Genomic DNA, 19,030 nt, shown 5'->3' on the forward strand with positions numbered 1-19,030 from the left:
GAATTGGAGCCCTGGTCTTGGGAAGAGAAAACATGTGAGAAGGAGCTCTGTGGTGGGCAATGTAGGTGGGGCGGGATCCCTGCAACCTGGCTGCAGTCCAGGTGAGGAGAGGCCTGGCAGGAGGCAGATGATACTGTGGTGAGGGCATCAAGGGAGCTATGGGAACAATGCGGTCAATTAGGTGATTGTATACCCAGAAAACGCAAGAGCCTCTAGCAGAGAAACAAAAACCAAAAACAAATGTAAAAACAAAACAAACAACAATTTAAAAAAAAAACCTATTTGAATTAAGACAATTGATAAGGTTATTGGCTATAAGATAAATATACAGGGGCTTCCCTTGTGGTGCAGTGGTTGAGAGTCTGTCTGCCGATGCAGGGGACGCGGGTTTGTGCCCCGGTCCGGGAAGATCCCACATGCCGTGGAGCGGCTGGGCCCGTGAGCCATGGCCGCTGAGCCTGCGTGTCCGGAGCCTGTGCTCCGCAACGGGAGAGGCCACGACAGTGAGAGGCCCGCGTACCGAAAAAAAAAAAAAAAAGCAAGATGCAGGAAACCATATATTATATGATCCCATTTTTATAAAACAGTGATACATGCATAAGTTTATCTGCATATAATTTAAATGTATCTGTCAATGGTGACTTGATTATGGAGAAAATATACAGAAGGTTAGACAGGAGAACGCTAGTAAGCTACCTAGGGTGAAAGAATATGGTTAGTGCAAGCTGACATGGGTGGCTCAGGAATGGCAGAGAGAACAAAGCCCACGTCACCGCCCCACCCCAAATAAAGCAGGGGCCTTTGGAACTTGACTTTCTTACCCTGTAGCCTAGCCAGTCCCTCACCCCCACAATGCTTGACTCCTGGCACCCATCCCTTGGCCATCCCTCCCCACCACCCCTTATGGGTGGCCTTCCATATTTTTCTCCATGATTCTAGAATGGGACAGCCAAGGCACTGAGGGCAGGGGAAGGCCAGGAGGGTCCCAGGGTAGGGGGACCTTTCAATGCATGAGAATGGACCTCAGGGTCTAAAGTGCAGCTCTTGCAAATTCATGGGAGTGAGGGGAAGAGGCTAGAAGGAATATTAATTCACTCACTCATCTTAAGTCCTCCTTCAGTCTCAGCTTACAGAGTCCATCCTCAGAGAGGACTTCTCTGAGTCTGCCCATTTCATTCTGTCTCCCTATTATTTTCTCTCATAATACTCATCAAAGTTTGCCATTTTGTCTTTATTCTTGTGTGTGTGTGTGTGTGTGCGCGCGCGCGCACGCACCTGCGCACAGTCATGTATTTAATGCCTATTCCCCTCCCCGCCAAATAAACAGCACCACCAGCACCACCAGAGGAGGGAGCTTGTATGTACAGCACAGTATGTCAGTTGAATTCAATAATTTCCTATTATCCTCTTTTTCATTGACTCACTCTTTTATTCATTTATTCCCTTATTCATTCCAGAAACGTGCTCTTGGCCAGTGACTTTTCCCCTGATCTGAGTCTTCCACTTTCTAGGGTGGCTTTCTGGGGGGAGGTGGGAGTGGGAACGTGACTGCATGATTCTGGGAATGCATCCACAACCTGGGAGAGCTGGGTGAGTCTGAAGCTCTCCAGGGAAGGAGGGAAGATTCCAAAAAGCTAGAGGGTCAGAGCGAAAGGTGCTGGAGGATCAGAGAGGACAGAGTTGGGAGTGACAGGGTGAAGGATGCACAAAGGGAGACTCTTCTTTGCCCCCACCCTCACATCTTCCCACTGCCCAGCTTTTGCTCTGGCAGTCTGCTCCGTCTGGAAGAGGCTCTCCCCATCTCCACATGCTGAAATGCTACCCTTCCCTGCAGGGCCAGCCCAGATGTCCTCGAGGTCTCCTCTGAATCCTCCAGCTGGAAGGGCCGCTCCCTGCTGCAAACAAACTCCCAGAACACAAAGTCTGGACCTCCCTCGTGGCGCTGACCACTTCCTGCTTGGGCTGTAGTGTGACCCCTCCCTCCGCCCAATAGGCAGAGGCTCTGCCTGCCTGTTCCCAGGGATCCCGCAGGGCCCAGGCCCAGCGTCAAGCAGATGCTCAAGCCTAACATGTGAACAGCACTGCGTGTTTGGGGGGGGTGCAGTGATCATGACCCCATTTCACAGATGGGGAAATGGAGGCACAGACCAGGGGCACGACTTGCTCCCAAAGCAAAGCGGCAGCACAGCCTAGACTCAGCCCTGCATTTCTGGCCCCAGAGGCAGGGCTCTTTCCAGGGCAGCTTGGTGGGAGGTGGGAGTAGGGTGGGGTGGGGTGGGAGCTGGGTCCTGAGAACCAGCAGGCCAGAGAAATTTGGAGTTCGAATGGCCAAGTTCAGGGAAAGCACAGCTGGGGAGGAGCCAAGGTATTTATTATGCTTGGTTTCCAGCTCCAAACAGAGCTGATGGATGGAGCTGCTCCAGTTCCTATAAACAGCTCGGGCCTCCCTCCCCTCCACCCCTCCACGTTCTCAGCACCACAGCTCCAACTCATCCCAGTGAGAGTGGGGTGGGGGAGAGATGACCAAGGGAGGAGAAGGAGAAGAGAAGAGGGGTTGGGGGGAGAGAGGAGGAAGAAGAAGAGAAAGGGTCCTAGAGGCAAGAGGAACTGAGGGGAATGAGAGTGGTGAGAGAAGATTCCTGTTCCCCTGGGCAGCCCACACCCTGCAGTCCCTCTGTGTCCTCTACGTTCCTGGGGTCTGTCTGAGAAGTTTATCACCCATTCTTGGTCTGAGGGCTGATGTTAATCCCCACAAGTGTTTAGGTCCTGGAGGGCAGGGCCATCCATTCAGGAAATCTTTCCTGAACTTGCCTCTGTGTTGGCTCGGGCCCAGGGGACACAGAAGGGTCTCTGGGTAAGCCCTCCTTCCAGGAGCTCCCGGTCTGGTGGTGGATCAGGCAGACATCCCAGTGTTGTGGCCCCGGGCAGCCCAGGGCTGATGGCAGCTGGAGGAGGGAAATCAGGGCAGTCTCCCCAGAGGAGGTGATGCAGGTAAGCATTGAAAAAGGAGGAGTTTGGCAGGGGGGTCAGGGTAGGTGAGACATTTCAAGTAGAAGAGGTGGGAGAGAGCCAGAATTGGGAGGGTCAGGAAGCAGTGCTGCCTAACGGTTAAGATTGCTGGCTCCAGAGAGGAGCAGGGCAAACCTGGGCTCAAGTCTCAGCCCTAGCACTTGACAGCTGTGGCATCTTGAGTCTCAGTTTCTCTAAAGTGAGGATGATAATAATAGAAATCTCTCCAAAGAGTGTTAGAATTATATACGACCGTGTACATCAAGTATTCAGCGCAGGGCCCACCTGGAAGTGCTCTGTCAGCTCTGAATAGGAGGTGGGAGGTGGCCAGAGAGAGATGAGGATGGAGGGCCGCAGGGACCCGGACTTGCAGGGCCTCTGAGCTGCTAAACAACAGGGGCACAGAAAGCAGACTCTGGATCCTGGATCCTGGGGGATTGTGCCAGCACAGGGAACTGACCGGGGGAGGCATCTGGTGGGCCAGGGATGCCGGCTTCCTCTCCTCCTACCCGGCCTGCGAGCCCGGCTCTTGCTGGGCCGGGTCCTCGTGGATTGAGTGAGCCAGGTGACCTGACACCACAGTCTGTCTGTGACAGGGGCTGTGCAAGGGCATCCTCTCGCCCTGGAACTTGCCGGATGCTCCGATGACCTAGTTGGCAGCTGTGTCCACGTTCGGCTGAAAACAGGAATTTCTGCCTTGCTGGGGTCTTGGTCAGGTGAGCAAAGTCCCCTGTTTGCCAGGAAAAGGGGTTAGGGGCCTGGTGGGCTCCCAGGTTCCCAGAGTCCTGGGTTGAGCTCAGCCCATGCTACTGCCCTCCTGCAGGCCTTCGGGCAGCACCTACTGTGTGCCAGGGCATTGCGTCACATACCCTCTCACCGCCTAGCCCCATCCATGAAATAGGCATTTCAGTTTTTCCTTTGGAGAGTAGGAGCTGGGAGCAGCAACTGGGAGCGAGAGGTCACAGCCAGGGAGGAAGCTGGGCTGGAGAAATCTCCAGGACGCTTGCGGATGGGGGAGGCGGAGCTGGAGCCTGTGGGAGAGGAGGTGGAGAAGAGAAGGTTGGCACCTGCAAAGGGGGTGATGTCTGGGTGTCAGGCAGCTGAGAACGGGAGGCGGGGCCACATGAAGACAAGCACAAGGGGCTGCAAAGTGGGAGACCAGGGGGACCACTCCCTGCCCTCTAGACTCTACCTCAGCCCGTTGCCTGACTCCCACCCCCACCCCAGGTGAGGTGGCTCTTGTCCCCTTCCCCAGAGCCCACAGCCCACACCCTCACCCTCCAACCCCCTTCTGGGAACCACGCATGCTCTTCTTCTGGCCCCTCTTGGTTCTTCCAAGTTCAACCTTGAACTGCAGCCTGGCCGCTCACTCTCAATCCTCCAGCCCCTGGGAGACCTTTAACTCTCTAGCTGGGGAGGTCTCTGGTGTCAGGGTACCGGGGCTGGACGCTCAGGAGAGGCTGGGGCTGGAGACAGAGATGTGGGCATTGTCAGAGCGATGGGGTGGCTACGTCAGTGAGGGCGATGGCATTCCTGAGAGAAGCGTCCTGCTGATCGCCATTCTGATGATGAGCATGGAGCAGAGCCTGAGAGGAAGGCACCTGGGGTCCTAGATGTCGGAAGAGTGTGCCGAGGGGGAGGTGTGGGTGATGGGGGATAGAGGTGAGGGGCCCCGCAGCTTGGTGACCTCAGCTGGAGGCGGCCTGGGATGGGTTGGGATGGAGGGGAGGGAGAGGAAGCTACTTTCCCTAGAAGTTTACCCATGAAGGAGGGAAGGAAAGGGGAAAGTGGCTTAAGGGTCTCCTTACTGTTTGTAAGATGGGCAAGACTTGAGCACAGCTGAAGTCTGAGAGGAAGAAGCAAACAGAGAGGAAAGGCTGAAGGAGAGGAAAGAGAGAAAATGGAGCTGCAGAGGAGGGAAAGGCGCTCAGCGGCTCCTGCTGGAAGTCACTTTTCTCAGTGGTGGGTGGGGAGTGGGGTTTGCTGAGCGTGAGGGGACAGAGGTGTGGCAGGGACACGATGGGGGCTGAGGCACCCAGGTCCAGGATGGTGGTGACCCAGAGCCTCCGTCTCCCACCCAGCGGGCCTCAGCCTGTCTCCCCAGGGGTTTCCCATGAGGCTTCAACGGCTGGAAGGGAAGTAGAGGAGGGCAGGGTTCAAGTGGACGCAATGATTACCCGCAGCAAGGAGGAGGCCGGCAGGCTGCACTGTTTCTCCAAAATCCGTTTTTAATACATTCACGTGGGTTACACAAAGAGCTGGCCCCGAGGCCTGGGTTGTAGCCTGGGTCCTGGGGAGTGAGAGCAGCATTGTGTAGTGTTCTCAAAGATCAGGCATGCAGGGGCCCACACCTTGCCCTCCAGGCCTGAGGAAGAGTGTTTGTGTGCAGTGAGCACCTGTGGTCATGATCCCAAACAGAAATGGACCCGCCGGCTGCCCCACTTGCCACCAGGGCCCCGGGCTGGGGCCAAGCCACCAGGCTCTAGCCCCGGCTCTGCCGTTGACTCCCTGAGTCCTCGACCTGCTCTGGGCCTCAGTTTTCTCATCTGTAAAATGGGGCATTTTCATCATCTCACACTTTACCGAGCACCATCGTGAGCCTGAGTGCGGGCCAAGCACAGGTAAGAGGGTGAAGACAATGACACAGGGTCCCGGGATTAATCCCAGGGCTTCCTTTCTTCCCAGACGGCCCACGATTTCATGGGTATGAGAAACAGGGGGTTATATCTGGATGGGATTTTTTTTTTTTTCTTTTTTTTGCGGTACGCGGACCTCTCACTGCTATGGCCTCTCCCTTTGCAGAGCACAGGCTCCAGATGCGCAGGCTTAGCGGCCATGGCCCACGGGCCCAGCCGCTCCGCAGCATGTGGGATCTTCCCAGACCGGGGCACGAACCCGCGTCCCCTGCATCGACAGGCGGACTCTCAACCCCTGCGCCACCAGGGAAGTCCCTGGATGGGATTTTTCTATCCATTTTTCTAGGGGAAAAAAAAGTCCCTGCATGATGAGGACTAGTAAGCGAGTTTGGAGCCAGCATCACCTTGTGATGTGACAGCTGAGAGAGAAGGAAACCATTCAGGTCTAACCACCAAGCCCCGCCCCCCACCCCCTCAATGAGGTCTGAATCCACCTTGTTTCACAGGCGCTGCCACTGACCTGTGCAGCTCTGAGCAAGTCCCATTCTCTTCCTCAGTCTTAGCCTCCGTACCTGTGCAACAGGGAGGTTGGACTCAATGGTTTCAAAGTCCAGGCTATGCTCAAAGGAGGGAGAGGGAAGGAGGGCACGCAAGAGCAAGAAGAGAAAAAGGAGAGCCCGCCTAGTCTGCAAATGAGGGAAGAAGGGAAAATGAGGCACAGAAGGAGGAGAGGGCCGGCGGCTGCCCATCTTCCCTCTGCCCGCCTGGGAGAGAGGAGGGAGAGGAGCGGGTGGGTGTGCACGGCACAGGACGCTCCCGGGCCTTGTTCCTGTCCGCCTAACAGCCTGCAGCCCCTGCAGTGGCCAAGCTCAGGCTCTGGACTCAGGAGGATGTGAGTCTGGAGCTCAGTTCCGGCATTTCTTAGCTGGAGGTCCCTGGAGGGAGACTTTTGGGGCCTCTTGTAAAATGGGATAAAATATGAACCTCAGAGGGTTGTCATAAAGAGGCAGATGCAGGCTTGGGTTTGTCACCACTGCCAAGTGCGGTGCCGAACGGAACCAGACACCTAAGGTTCTCACTCCTGGCTCAACAGCCAGGGTGAGGCTGGGATGGAGCAGGGCGGCCTGGGCAGGGAGTAGCGGGGCTAGGGCAGTATCTTGGCCGGTGTGTGCAACACGAGAGTGCCAGGTAGGGAAAGAGCCTGCCCGGAGCAGGAAACGGAATGGTCCAGCACTGGGCTGGAGCCCAGGGAGAGCGCCTCTTAACCAGGCCCTGCTGGAGCTGCCGCAGCCCGCCGAATAGCACTGGATCCAAGCCTTAGGGGGCTCCAGCTCTCTTCCGGTCACAAGCTTTTTATGTTCCAGAGAAGCTGGAAGTCATTATCAGAAGATGTGACGAACGGTCTGCTTGGACACCTCTCAGACAAATCCTCCTGGTCGGCATTGCCTCTCTCTTACCCTGGCCCAGCAGGGCCATCCACACTCAGCCAGCTGGGGCTGCAGAGCTTTGGGGCCCTGGCTTCCACGCTCTGTGTGGTCACTGCAACCACCTCCCCACCCAGACTGGGCGATGCTGAGGGCAGGGATGTGTCTCATTCCCTGGCGTCCCCCGTGCCCAGGGCAGGGTGTGGCACAAAACAGACGCCTGGTGAAGATGTGTTGATCCGATGGGTTAACCTTACACTCTGTCACTCCTGCAAGCTGCCCATCTTCCAGCTTCCACAGCTGGACCACACGTGCACCCTGTGAAGTGAGTCACCTACTGATGCAGCAGGATACAGGGACAGGAGTCCTGGGCTGGGACTGAGAGACCAGGGTTCTTGGATCCTGGCTCACTGGGTAATCTTGGGTCAGTCCCCACCCTTCTCCGTGCCTCTGGCTCCCCCACTGACCTGGCAGGGTCCCCCGACAGAGCTGGTCTGTAGCCCGCAGACTCTCTAGGCTTTGTACTGCTGGTTGAACTTCTGCCGGCGGACACAGCAGCAGGCGGCCAGCGTGGTGAGAAGGATGGCACACACCAGGGCGAAGGTGAGGATGATGATGAGGTTGACGTTCTTGAGCCCCCCCTTCTCACAGTCCTCAGGACGCACGTGACTCAGGGACACCTCTTCCTGGGAGCCGAAGCGGCAGATCAGGTCCTGGGTGGCGTCCACGTCCACACGGCCCTGGTGCAGCTGGGCCGCCAGCCAGCCGTTGCCGCAGCAGCTGAGGGGGTTCCCCTGCAGGTAGAGGCGCCGCAGGCTGGTCTCCAGGCCGCCCATGGCGCTGCCCGGCAGGAGGCTGAAGCTGTTGTTCCTTAGGTCCAGCACCTCCAAGGACACGGCCTGCGTCCAGGTAGGCAGGCGGCTCAGGCGGTTCTCTGCCAGATTGAGCCGCTTGAGGCAGCTGAAGCAGGGCAGGTCCACCTGCAGGACGGCCAGCCCGTTGCCCTGCAAGGCCAGCACCTCCAGGGAGCCCTCCAGGCCCGCCAAGGCCCCTGTGGCCACATCCAGCCCAGGGTTGGCGGAGAGGTCCAGCTCGGTCAGCGGAGTGTGGAGGAAGGCACCTGCCCGGAGCGTCTCCATCTCATTGTCCGCCAGGTTCAGGACGCGGAGGGAGGAGACGCCAGAGAAGGCCACACAGCCCACGGGTCCAGGCTCACCTGGGCCCCCGCAGGGGCTGACCCGGTTCCCCTGCAGGTTGAGCCTCTGCAGGCTGGCCAGGCCAGCGAAGGTGTACGGGGGCAGGTCCCGCAGGGCGTTGTCCTGTAGGAGCAGCGTCTGCAGAGACCCCAGGGCCCTGGCACCCAGCTCCAGCGTCTCCAGCGCATTGTGGCTCATGTCCAGGCGTGCGAGGCAAGGCAAGGAGCCCACGCGCGGGGCCTCAAAGGCCCGCAAGCAGTTCCGGCTGAGGTTCAGGAAGCGCAGGGAAGTCAGGTGCTCAAGAAAGCCCTCGGGGACGAGCTCAATCTCATTGTAGCTCAGATCCAGATTCAAGAGCTGAGAGAGGGGCTGGGTGCTGGCGTTGCGGCCGGGGTTAGAGAAGGGCAAGGCGGACCAGCCCTCGGAAGGCGCGTGAAGGCCCTCGCCGCCCTGGGGCGGCCCCGCAGGGAGGCGGATGAGGTTGTTAGACACATTCAGGTAGATGAGTCTTGGAAGTGCGGCCAGGTCGGGGAAGTGGAGCAGTTTGTTCTCCCGCAGGTCAAGCCAGGCGAGCTGATACTGGGCCCGGGGCTCCGGGGCCGTCTGAAAGGCCTCAATACTGTTGCAGCTCAGGTCTAGGACCCGCAGCTGCTGGAGGCTGAAGTCGGAGATGCAGGTGAGGGAGTTCCTGGAGAGGTTGAGGTGTGCCAGGTGGGGCAGGGCCTCGAAGGCTCCGTCCTCGATGTCCATCAGCACGTTGCTGTGAAGGTCCAGCCGCTCGAGCGCGGGCGTGCCCCAGAAGGTGTGGCGGCCCAGGCGCGTCAGGCTGTTCTCCGCCAGCGAGAGGCTGCGCAGGGCGGGTGCCTCCGCCAGCAGCCGCTCCGCCAGGCCACTGTACAGGCTGTTGCCAGACAGGTCCAGGGACGTCAGGTGTGGCAGGGGACCCAGACCCCCAGTGCTCAGCGCCGTGCCCACCGCCAGGCGGTTGTGGGCCAGGTTGAGGTGCTCCAGGTGGGGCAGGGCCTGGAAGACCCCTGGCTGGAGGAAGCTAATCTCGTTGGCGCTCAGGTCCAGGTGAAGAAGCGCTGTGTAGAAGCCCAGGGGCGAGGCCAGGATGCTCCGCAGCTGGTTCCCAGACAGGTCGAGGACCTCAATGTCCCGTGGGAGCACCGAGGGGACCTGGAGTAGGCCAAGGCCCCGGCACAAGACTTCCTTGTCCACCTGGGGAGGCGGAGGGCAGGGAGAGCAGTGGGCATTAGTGGGTGCTGTAGGAGGGGCAACCAGACACGTGCCTCTAGGAAGTATGACTGGAGCCGCCACCAGGCCTGGCCAGGCCTCTCCTCTGTCCTCCCAGCGTGCTCGCCGTCCTCCCCCCCAGCCTAATCACCCCATGTCTGCATTACCCCTACTCTGCTCCCTGTCTCCGGTACCCAGTACGGTGGTGCTGGCATCAGGGAGGGACTCAAGGAAGCTTTGATTGGTAGACAGACAGAGAGATGATAGACAGATAGAAGGACAAATGCACTAACAAAATACTCTATACTGATTATTATCCCATTTTAGAGGACACTAAGCCATGTATCACCGAGAGTGCCCCAGAGCCAGTGAGGAGCGGGGCCAGCTGGGACCCAGGCCTCCTGGTTCCACATCCCAGTTTCTTTCCATGGACCCAGAGAGTTAAACTTACCCAGCTGATGTTCTACTAGAAACCACTTTGGGAGAAATGTTTCCAAAAGGGGAAAATGCTATCTGCACTCCTGTCATCGGTGTTAATTTTGGTCTCTCACCCTCAGATCTCATTCAAGCCCTCACTCCACGGGGCAGAGCTCTGGTCCCAGAGCCTGCCTTCCTTGCTGACACTCACCAGATGACCTCGTTCTGCTGCTACCCCCACCCCCACCAGTGGCTTCACTTTGCATGGTCCAGTCCAGATGGGCCCCTGGAGATGGGGTAGGGGGCAGGAAAAGATGACCAGAGTCTCAACCCACATTCTTTGATGACAAGACTGATTTTGCTGTGTCACATTACCACTCTGGTTTCTTATCCAGAATGAAACTCATCCTTCCCCAGCACCCATTCAGCATTTCATATTTTATTTCGCATTTTCAGACCCCTGGTCTCACTGGATCTTCACAATAGCTTGCCCGTCAAATCTGATCACCCCTCTTTAAGAAACCCAAGGTTAGAGAGGGGAAGGGAGGCCCCAGAATCATCCGGCTGGTGAGGAAGAGAGCTGGCTTTTGAACCCCAGTCTCTTAACAACAAAAGACCCCACTTTTGTCCCTCCATCACATGTGCCTTCAGGGGTCAGAAATCTTTCCATGGAAATGCAATGTCCCTCTGTCTTTTCCCACACACCAGGAACCCTAGCCTTTCCCAGCGAAGGCTCCGGCTTCCATAACCACCAAGCTCAGGCCCACTCCGCCCTGGCCTCTCTGTCTCCACTGACCCCTTTCCGCCAGCCAAATGCATGGCAACTGTTCAAAAACTCCACTCTGACTGTGCTGCCCTCGGCTTAAACCCCTTCCGGGCAAAGTCCAGCACCCTCAGCAGAGTTCAAGGCTGTCTGTGGCCCCTGCTGACCTGTCCCCTCTCCTCCCAACCCACTCCAGCCCAGCCCACACCTGCCCACTGCCCACTGTGTCCTCCCACACCCACCTCTGGGCCTCCTCCTTGCTGTTCCCTGTGCTGGTTATGTTCTTCCCAACCAGATCAGCATGGTGAACTCTGTGTGCTGAGCTCCAAGGTCTCCTCCACCTGGAAGCCTTCCCTGACTGCCGGGCAGGTCGGGGCCTCCTCTGGGCTCTCACAGCCCCTGTGCTTCCTCTCTCATAGCTTTGGCCCCCTGAATTGTGACTGTTTGTGTGCAGACCTGCTAGACAGTAAGTTCAGGGCAAACAGGGTTTGACTGAGTGACTACTGTGGACCTGGGCCATAGAAAGTGCTCAGTATATCTTTCAGTGAATGAAAGAGTCACAGACATCATCAGCTTAGTAAAAGTCTGAGGGATTGACTGAATCACCTTTTTGAAAGGAAAAGAAAAGAGATGATGAATATATTCAGACTAGAGTCAAAGACCGTCAGAGCAAAAAGGGTCCAGCCCACCCACTGCCCAGATGGGGAGACTGAGCCTAAAGATGGCAGTGACCTACACGAGGTCACAGCAAGTCAGTGGCTGAGCCGACAGGGCAGGAACACCAGCCTGGGTGTTCCCCAGCTGGCCCAGCTCTCAGCTTCCTCCCAAGAGCTCCAAGGTGAAGCGGGAGGCGGGTGGGGGGAGAGGAACGGACTGCCCTCCATCAGGCAGTGCGACTCTTCCAGCTCCATGCGGCTTCCGACTCCACGGTACTGCCCTACTCAGAGGCCCGAGGACACCCCTGCAGTTGGGCACCCATGCAAACTGGAATCCCACCCCGGCCACCCTGCCAGACCTGCTTGGCTCCGTGCCCCATCCTCCCTCACAACCGTCTCTGCCAGCTGGGGCCACTGGGCACAGCCTGCCTATCCGTATCCTCAGCTCCGCAAACCATCCTGATTAAAGAAGAAACAGCAAAATGAACACAAACACAGTGTGTGTTGGGGGATGGGGCTTAACCCACCTGCAAGCCCACACCCCGTTTCACCCCAGAGGCAATACTCAAAGGCTCCTTGGGGTACCAGCTCCTGAGAGCTGAGGCGGGACTCAAAGCTAGCCAAGTCCAGCACCTAATCCTGCTTTCTGCCCAGTGCCCAGGACCCCTGTCACAGAGGCCCAGAGGGACTGCTACAAGGCACAAGGCAGGGCTGCCCAGCTCTCCAGTCCAGTCTAGGAAGGAGCTTGAAGGCGTGGGCAGCTCTCAGAACCCCATTTGTCGGGTACCCACCGCTCCCTGAGCTCCAAGCTGAGTGACTTATTTGGAGAGGGGTCTTGGGGGCATCAGCCCTTAATCAAGTTCAGAGCTTCCCCGATGACCCCCTGTCTACTCTCTGGTATGCCAGGACTCCGCTGTCCAGCTCTTTTTTTTTTTTTAGAGGGAAGAGGGTGTCACTCATCACCATTTTACCACCTGCACATAGAAGGGAAGCAGGGTAGGGAGAGTTACCCGGCAGTGGGCAGCATGAGCTCGGGAGAGATGGGTTCGAATCTTGGCTCTGTTACCTCCTATCAGTATGACCTTGTGGGTCACATCTCTTCTCCCAGCCTTGGCTTCCTCGGCTGAAAAGAAGAGTTTTCTCTCATAAAATGAGAGAAAGCCCTTAGCGTGGAGCAGGCCCCTTGTTAGCCCTCGGCACGTGGCAATTCGTTTTTACTATTTTAAAAAGCATCAAAACCGCTTCCACGGGAGTTCAGAAATTGCTTTCCTGCCTGTTACCTCATTTGCCCCAAATCCAAAGCCCACCCAGTTCCCCTCTGCCTGTTGGGTGGCCCAGACCCTTTATCTCTCTGAGTCTACTGCCCCAGGTGGATGTGGGGCTGCATTTGGTGACGTCTGAGGCCTTCTCTGCCTGTTATTCTGGGTGCTGGGAATCCCAGAAGGGCTCCAAGGAGTAAGAAGTGAGGTGGCAACAGCAGGACACTGCAAACCCCAGGGAAGGGGTGCAGGGCCCTGGCTGCCATCTCATCCAGCCTCCAAGAGCAGCTGTCCATCTTGTGCCGTAAGCTTCCAGTCTCAGGGCCAGGTGGGGCCCCTGGAGGGCCAGTCCCTTCCCCAGCACAAGCTCTGGTCTTGACTTCAATGATTGCCCAGCCTTACGAGTGGACCTAGAGGGTTCCTTTTCTCTGTACCCCACAGGGCCACAGTAACCTCAGGGCTAGTCTCCCTGACTCCTGGCAGGAAAATGGAACAAAGTGAATCAAACCTGGTCGCTGCCCTTGAGAAGCTCTTGGTCTGGTAGCTGAGACAGGTGTGGACCATTCAGCAACTTACCCTATGCACTCAATATTGAGATGGAAGGAAGCTTAGGGCTGTGGGGGCCCCAAAAGGGATCAAACAGAACCAGGTCGGCCTGGAAGGGGTCAGGGGAAGCTTCCTGGAGAAGGCAGCATTTGACTCCGGCACTAATAAGTGAGAGGCATCACGGCAGAGATGTGGCAGATGGGCTCGAGTTAAGGAGCCCAGTTAGGAAAGGGGATTCGTCCCCCGAAGGGGCCTAGTACAGAAGAGCCTTTCCCAGATGCCCACTCTAAATTCCCCACACAGATACCTATGCCTTGTCAGCCAGCTAGACCCACTGCCCTTTGGGGGCAGCTTGAAGGGATAGAGTCCAATATTGGCCCTAGTTGAATGACCTTGGACAAGTTACCCAACTTCTCCAAGCCTCAGTTTCCAACTCTATAAAATTGGAGTAATGGTACTTACCCAGCAGGATTAACAGTAAACAAGGCATTTAAGCATTCTAGTAGGTACTCATTAAATGCAAGGTTTAAAGGCATTAAATGCATTCCCCTTCCTTTTCTGACCCCTCTAGCCTCTGGCTTCTGGGGCTGGGGCAGTAGGACACCCCCGGGCAGGGGGTAGGGGGAGACAGGGAGTTCTCCCTGCCAAGGCAGAGCTTCTTACCTTCTTACAGGGCACCTTGTCTCGGTGTTGGGAGGTAGCCAGGCCCAGGGTCAGCACGGCCAGAAGCAGCAGGATCCGGTGGCTCATGGCTCTGCACAGGGCAGGAGGAAAGGGGAAGGCTGTAAGACCACAGGCTCCTTCCCACCGCTCCTTCCTGTCTGTACCTGCCCTCAGGGAACCCCAGACCGCAGCTGTAGCTGAACCAAAGGTGCTCTGAATGGGGCACCTTGTGAAGGAGATGGGAAAAAGGGCTGCAGCCCATCACAAAGGGCCTTCAGTGCCAGGCCAAGGAGCTAGGCCATTACCCTGGACAAGAGTATTTAAGCAGTGGGTGACATGGTCAGATTTGGGTTTCAAAAGACCCTACCTGGAAGACAGCCTGGAGGAGGTGAGCAGGAGGGAGAGGGACCCTAAGGGCTGCCCTGGCCAAGCTCAGGGCTGGGGTGGGGTGAGGTGGGGAGCTAGGCCTCTGACTCCAGTTCCACCCAGGCCACAAGCAGGTCCCCCCATCCTAGCTCTTCAAGCCCCAAACGGAATTCCTCAATCCCCCCACCCGCAGACCTTTATTTTGCCCTTTCTCTTTTGATTTTCTGGTTGTCGAGTCCCTGCCATTGTTTGAAGGTTGGGCCTGGAGCCTTGACAGGAAGCCCCGCCAGGAGGCCTGCCCTGCCCCCAGCACTGCGGGCTGTGGACTTCCCCAGGAACAGGCTGCCAGGCCCTTAACTTTCACTGAAGCCACCGCCCACGCAGTGGGACACCCAGGCATGCTGGGCCAGCCCTTCTCTCCATGAGCAGCGGGGCTGAAGTTGAGGGGGACCACAAAGCCCTCAGGAGGGTCACATCCCAGTGCTGCTAGGGGCTCATTCACTGAGAACCTGGGCCAAGTGCTAGGAATACACAGCTCAATCCATCAATTTCATTCATTCATTCATTCATTCACTCACACCTTTACTGAATGCCTCCTCTTGTCTGGTTCTGTCCTGGGAACTGGGGACACAAATAAAGGCACAGAAGAGACCATAATACATACAAAACATTAACAAGGAGAGACACATAACGCCCTCCAAGAGCACTGGACCCAGTCACCCACACCAGACTGCTCCCTCTGTCTCCTCCACTGACCTGCTCTGTGACTTTGTACAAGTCACTTCACCTCTCTGAGCCTCAGTTTCCTCTTCTGAGGCTAATGCCAACCTTGAAGTTTTGTTAAAGATCAAATGAGACATATTCTATGCCACTTACAGAGCCCTCATTATGCACCAGGCACTCTTCTTGACACTTTACATGTATGAACTCATTTAATCTTTCCAATAATTCAACGACTTGGTTCCATGATCACCATTCTTACTGTGCATGCAGGAAAACTGAGGCTCAGAGAAATTAAGCAACATGCCCAAGGTCACACAGCTAACAAGGGGCAGGCCCAGGAAGTCGGGCTCCTGGGTCTGTGCCCTTAACCTCTACACTATAAGGTCTCCTGCAGGTAATCAATAAATAAGTGCTGAATTGTGACTCTGAGGGGTGTTTTGGAAGAGGCATTTATAGAACCTTTATGGCTGAGTCTTTACTGTTAGAACCCATAAACATCCTTGCTATGAATTTTAAATGAAGGTGGGTGCTCTGAGGTCCTTTCTGGTTCCAACAGGCAAAGGCCCGAGCCGAGCCGTGTCTTTTAAGCCCTGTTCCCTGGGTTCTCCCGGGGCCATGGACCCCCTGCCCCACAGATGTCCTCCTCTCACCTGCATTACAGGTTGGGTTTTCACAGGAAATTTGGTTCTGCTGTTTAAAAAGCAGAACATCACCACCCTTTTGAATGCTAGGGTACTCAGAACTGAGTGGAAACCCCTCAGCGGGGCTTCGAGGCCCTTGGGGAGTGCTCCCTGCCCAGCCAGCTCTTCTCTCCAGCTTCATTTCTCACTGTCCCTTCTCCCACTCTGTGTTCTAGAAGCCTCATACTTCCTTCAGTTCTCTGAGCATCTTTTCACTGCCCCAAACCCTCACTTCCTCCCCTCTCTTGTGCTGAATACCTCTTCATCCTTTGGGTCTCAGCCTAGATGTCACCTCCTCCAAGAAGCCTTCTCTGGTTTCCCAAGTCTGGGCTATATATTGGCATTGAGCACTTCATCACTCCGTGGTTCCCTCCCCTTTACCAACCCCCCCCCCCCCCCCGCCGCACCACCACCACCATGGGAAGTGCCCCCAGGGCAGAGGGGCCTCACTCTCCTCTGGGAACCATCTTACACTGTGCAGGCTGGGGAAGGCGCTGAGAATTGAAATGAGGCGCCTCGGTGACATGGTGACGCTGGTGAGAGCAGTTTTTCTCCTGGACTCTCCCTTCACCTCCCTGCCACACTCCTTCCCCCCATCAGCAGGTTCTGTCTGCTTTCCCTAAAACACAGACTCTGGATCTGCCTACCTCCCTCCTCCATCACTGCCACAGACTGAGGCACCACCACGACCCTGGGCCTCGACCCCAGCAACAACCTGACCTCTTTTAGTCTGTCCTAAGCATGGCAGCATGAGTGACGTCTTTCATGAATCTCATTGCTTGAAAACCTCCCATAAAATCGAAGCTTATACAATCTCCTCTCTGACTCCATCTACCATGTGCTCTTCCCTCACCAAATTCTAGCTTTCTCACCATCCCTCAAACACAGCAAGTGCATTCTTGCCTCAGGGCCTTTGCCCTTGCTGCTCCCTCCACCTGGAATGCTCTTGCCCAGATCTGCACGTGTTTTATTGTTTTCCTCTCATTGATCATTTCCCGATCATTTATTTCTTATTCTATGAGAACAGGGATCTATTAAGCGGTGCTCACTAAAAGTCTACTGAACAAACAGCAAAGTGAGGGGTAGCAGTCCACGGCAAAGGGCTGAGCAGTGAGTGCGAGGTGAGGATAAGGAAGGACCTGGATTAGTTCTGAACCTGAGGGCACTGCTGCCCAAAGGGGCACTCGTTTCCCCCTGCCCTGCCTGCCAAATTCCACTCTATCCCTGAGGTGAGCATCTGAGCCTCCAGGAGGGCCCCTCCCTGCAGCACGTGGAACTCCACCCTGCCATCTAACAGAAAGGGGCCCCTCGGCAGTGGACACCCTTGAGCAGTGCCCTAGACACAGTGTGGAGAATTTGAGAGTTACTTGCTCTCAAGAGGGAGGCTTGGGATAATTGAGACCCAGTCTCCCATCCAGACTCTACTGCCCACCAGCCCTGCTCCCTGGGGCAAGTCCCTTAAGCTTTCAGGGTCTCAGTGTCCCATCTGTAGGGCAAGCAGCCTGGTTCCTGTTTTGCCACTGTTTGACCCCAATGGTTGTGATGACCAAGCTGAGAATGGCTGTGAAGTCACCCTAGACACATATTGTCTTTCCCAGCTGGGACAAACCCACAGGGCTGAGCAGCCCAGGCGAGGTAAGGAGTGCTGAAGAGGGAGGCCCCAGGCCAGCAGACAAGTGGCCTAGGCAAGAGGACGCAGGACACATCTTAGGACACTGACTGGGGGGAGAAGTGCCAAAGAATATGCGTGTGTGTGCGTGTGTGCACACGCACAATGTGGGGAGGGAGAGAGAGAGAGAGAGAGAGAGAAAGGGGGCGGAGGGCAACACCTACTACCATAATAAGCCCACCCCTAGTGTTTAAGGATGTTAGATACTCTTCTAAGCACTTGACCTATATCATTTCATTTAATTCTCACAACAAGCCAGTGAAGCAGTTACTATAATTTCCATTGTACAGATGAGAACACTGAGGCTCAGAAAGGTGAAGTGACTTACCCCATAGTTACCCAGCTCAAAGTGTTTTGGGATTTAGCCCCAGGTCTGTATGACCCAAATGCTGTGTTTTCTCCAGCACGTGCTGAGCTGCTGGCCCCCTATAGAGTTTGTCCATGAGGAAAATAAGGCTCAGAGAGGTGACTTACTCAAAGTCACACAGGCAGTAAATGGCAGAATCAGGATCAGAATCCAGCCTGTCTGCCTCCAAAGCAAATGTTTCCACACCACCAGGCCAAGACCTCCCTCTCTAACCCCCTCCAACCAACCCCCAACCCCAGCAGACAGGCTCACAGTGCTGGGCTCTAGGGTGCTCCTCTCCCTCCTCTCAGCCTGGATCACTGGCAGAGTGGGGTCCTGGGAGAGCTGCTGTGGACGTTCCCAGCCAGCAGTGAATCACTAAGGGCAAGCCCCATTCTGGAGACATGTGCATCCCACGGGGGAATTAGACCTTAACCCAAAGGAATGTGGCTGTGATGGCGGAATTTCAGGCAGCTGAGGGTGGGGGTGGGGGTCCCTCACGTCTTACCACCCATGAAGAAGGCTGGCTGCGGAGCTCCTTGGAGGGAGGTGGGTGCCACCCCCCCCATCCCCGCCCCTAGAGATGGGCAGGCTATCTGGCGCGGTGGGATGGGAAGACTCACGCCCGGCCAGGGTCAGAGGGCAGTAGCAGACCAGATTCAAATCCCGGATTGCCCTTGACTAGCTGTGTGTTCCCTGCTCAAGTGCTGGCCTTTTAGCGCTTGTTTTCCCATCTGTCAAATGGGAACGCCTGCCTCGCCCTTCGCGGGAAAGATTCGCTGAGCTAGGAGCCTTGGAGACTTCTGGAGTCAACCCTGGCTCCACGCGCAAAGCAGGGGGCGGTGGCGGGAGGGGACTGTTGAAGTTCCGCGTCTCGATGGACTAGTCCCAGCCCAGCTCCGCGCCGGGTGCTCGAGAGGGGCGCGGGACCGCCGGTTCCCCGAGGGGGCCGGCCAGCCTCGCCCGCTGGGCGGCTCCTACCTGGCTCAGCGCGGCCGCCGCTCCTCTCCCGGGCAGCCCCGGCACATTTTGCGCAAACCTGCCCTCCCCGTCCCACCCCGCGCCAGACCCCGGGGTCACGGCCCGAGGAGGCGCACGGCCGCTCCACCGCCCCACGGGAACCGGACCCGCGAGAGGGCAGCTCGGGCTCCAATTTAAATACCTCTCCCGCCGACCCGCCCCACCACGCCCCCCCCCTCGGCCCAGCCGCGGGGTCCTAGCGCCGGGCCGGCACGCCCCCGTGTGACTCGGTTTATCCGGAACCCGCGAGGGGGTGAAGCTTTTTCTTGACGCTGAAACCCGGACTGGGAAGGGGCGGGTCGAAGTGGGCGGGATGAAAGGGCGGGGATGGAGAGGGGTCGCTAAGGAAGCGCTGTGCCAGCCAGGCCGCCCCGGGCCGCCGCACGTGCAGTTCGTGGCCCCGCGGGGTCCAGGGCGGCGG

The 19,030-nt window shown here is 56.9% G+C and overlaps 1 protein-coding gene across 3 annotated transcripts; it reads right to left on the minus strand.

Moving 5' to 3' along the window:
* Positions 1-566: 566 nt before the first annotated feature.
* On the minus strand, positions 567-18,710 carry LRRC32 (leucine rich repeat containing 32). 3 transcript variants are annotated; one of them, XR_009564920.1, is made up of 5 exons: positions 18,571-18,710; positions 13,806-13,896; positions 5,187-9,486; positions 3,879-4,040; positions 3,702-3,739 (listed from the first exon to the last, which is right to left on the minus strand). XR_009564920.1 is itself a non-coding variant. In XM_030836016.2 (4 exons), exons 2-3 carry the CDS (start codon positions 13,890-13,892, stop codon positions 7,582-7,584), a joined length of 1,992 nt encoding a protein of 663 aa, XP_030691876.1. In that variant the 5' UTR covers positions 13,893-13,896; positions 18,571-18,710; the 3' UTR covers positions 567-4,040; positions 7,537-7,581. The 3 variants fall into 3 exon arrangements, 1 of the variants encoding a protein (XP_030691876.1); XR_009564919.1 differs by having other exon boundaries at positions 567-4,040; XM_030836016.2 differs by having other exon boundaries at positions 567-4,040; positions 7,537-9,486.
* Positions 18,711-19,030: the final 320 nt, after the last annotated feature.

The sequence above is a fragment of the Globicephala melas genome, chromosome 8 (assembly GCF_963455315.2).
Source record: "Globicephala melas chromosome 8, mGloMel1.2, whole genome shotgun sequence".
In the NCBI taxonomy this organism is placed as follows: Eukaryota; Metazoa; Chordata; class Mammalia; order Artiodactyla; family Delphinidae; genus Globicephala; species Globicephala melas.

Coding starts and splice junctions, on each gene's coding strand:
- LRRC32 (XM_030836016.2), bottom strand. CDS start 13,892: ATGAGCCACCGGATCCTGCTGCTTCTGGCCGTGCTGACCCTGGGCCTG. Junction 9,487..13,805: donor ACAAGGTGCCCTGTAAGAAG/GTAAGAAGCTCT, acceptor CCGCCTCCCCAG/GTGGACAAGGAAGTCTTGTG.